Source organism: Gallinula chloropus (genome assembly GCF_964237585.1).
Source record: "Gallinula chloropus genome assembly, chromosome: 1".
Classification (NCBI taxonomy): domain Eukaryota; kingdom Metazoa; phylum Chordata; class Aves; order Gruiformes; family Rallidae; genus Gallinula; species Gallinula chloropus.
This window is the reverse complement of record NC_140085.1, coordinates 117,331,823-117,333,820: the sequence shown is the minus strand read 5'-3', so window position 1 is coordinate 117,333,820 and position 1,998 is coordinate 117,331,823. Positions and strand designations below refer to the sequence as shown.

The following is a 1,998-nucleotide window of genomic DNA, read 5'->3' as shown; positions in this document are numbered from 1 at the left end:
AGAGGGTGCAAATTTTCTGCTCTGAACAGAAGTACTTTGAGTTTTATTTTGGCACTGCAGAAATGTTCCCAGTCCTGTAACAGCAAGATGTGGAGAGCTGGTCCATGGAGAGGGCGGGTTTACAGGCCTGCACCTTTCAGGAAAAAGATACTTATAACTCGTGTAGAGAGGGATAAAAAGAGGTGGGAGTAAATGGAAGAGGAAGAGGCAGAACTGCAGATTAAAATAACCAGCAGAAAAGTCCTTAACATGATGAGTCTAGAGTTAATTGGAAATTTTGGTGGAGTCAAGAGCAGCCCTGCTAACGCGAAGCATTTCAGTTTGTTAATTCGAGCAAGCAAGGTGCTAGAGCACTCCTCCGTCGTTTTCTGTCACTAACTGCTTCCAGTAGCTCAGCTGCTCAGACGGTTCCACTTCATGGCACATCACAATTTTCTTAAAGTGAGAAACAGAGAACCTAATCTTTTCTGGAAAAAACGTCTGCTCTGAATGCAGCTCCTCCAGCCGAATTTTTAATTTGGCAAGGCACAGCCCTATGAATACATCCTCCAGTTTAATGAACGGAATGCTCTCTGAAACGTTGTAGATCTGGCTGGCAACATCAGTGGATAAAACATAACCAGTCCCGGAACAAAAGGGCGGGTAGGTCTCTCCCGGATACTCTTCCTTACTCACGTACCACTTACTCTCCGTCGTCCGTATGGGGTACTCGTGCAGTTTTAAAAAGCCTGTGAAGAAACTAGTGGTCCTCTTTTTCCTTAGAAGCAGCTCAGTGAGGTAAAAAACATTGACAAACACGTCTGTGTCTGTTTTCATCACAAAGCTGGACTGGTAACAAAATCTGTGAATCCATTCAATTCCCATCATGGTCTTCAGAGTCAAATTGTAATACGTGTCTGTAAAATTCTTTTGAATAATGTCTTTGTACTTCTGGCTTTCAGCAGCAATATCGGCCTGATGGCTGAGATTCCCAGTGCTTCCCAGGAGGAAATATGTCACCAGGTGCTTGCCGGCGACCATTCTCTCCTTCCCCCAGGTCTGCCGGATGGCCATCCTGGCATCGATGTGATGGTACGAGGATGTCACAAGCAGGACAAGGAAAGGTGGGTTCTTATGACAGTCTATATCTGGGAGATGCAAGAAGTTTCCTCCACTTCTCCTAAAAGTCTCGATGGGGAATATATAATCTTGGCTGTTTCCACAGAATATACAGAATTCGGTCCAATTATTGTAAAAAACCACGAAGATAGCAGAGCTGAGCACTGCAAGGCAAGCAAACAGTCTGAATTTCCTGCAATTCATCTGAAAGAAACAAGAAGGAACAGCACATTAAAAAAATACGTATCTAGCTCCTTTCAGAGCCGTACACCAAACTCCCTGCTCAGGGATTTAAAGCCAGGTCACCTCTAATTGAAAGCTACCTATTTCAGGGGACTCATGCACCCACATGCATTTTTCTTAGCATCATTCCCACAAGATACTCTGCTGGCAATCAAATTCATGATCATGCTTGCTTGAATCTGTGTCCTGTCCCTGTCCCCCTGCTCCACCAGCATACCCTCAGAAATCCACACAAGCTTATCCACTGATACCAGGCTACCCTGGCTGATGCTGCAGACCTCCCTCCCCATTTTCAGCACCTTACAAACCATGATTTTGACATGGTGTTTTTGAAAACAGCAATAGTTTTTCTTAAATACCATGTTTCTCCCTTTGTTTGAAAAGTGCCTGTGTCCCAGAGTCAGCAAGTGCTGGACGACGGATGGACACAGACAGGTTCCTCCCATCTTCATCTTCTTTGCATCCTATGTGAGTCTTGTACCAACTCGGAAACTGCTCCCAATCTTTATGCTGGAGGGGCCACGAATCACATCTCTGACACTGGGTCAGCTGCCCTGGAAGAAAACAGCAGTGGGTTAGATTATTTGGATATTTCACCTTTACTAGAGTTTAGGTAACTCACGAGGACATTCTGAGGCGAGAGGGGGGTTGTGCTTA

The 1,998-nt window shown here is 45.0% G+C and overlaps 1 protein-coding gene across 1 annotated transcript; it reads right to left on the bottom strand.

Moving 5' to 3' along the window:
• Positions 1-345: 345 nt before the first annotated feature.
• On the bottom strand, positions 346-1,793 carry B3GALT5 (beta-1,3-galactosyltransferase 5; the record flags this gene model as incomplete). Its single annotated transcript, XM_084260195.1, has 2 exons — positions 346-1,302; positions 1,701-1,793. The coding sequence occupies 2 exons, from the start codon at positions 1,791-1,793 to the stop codon at positions 346-348; spliced, it is 1,050 nt and encodes a 349-aa protein (XP_084116321.1).
• Positions 1,794-1,998: the final 205 nt, after the last annotated feature.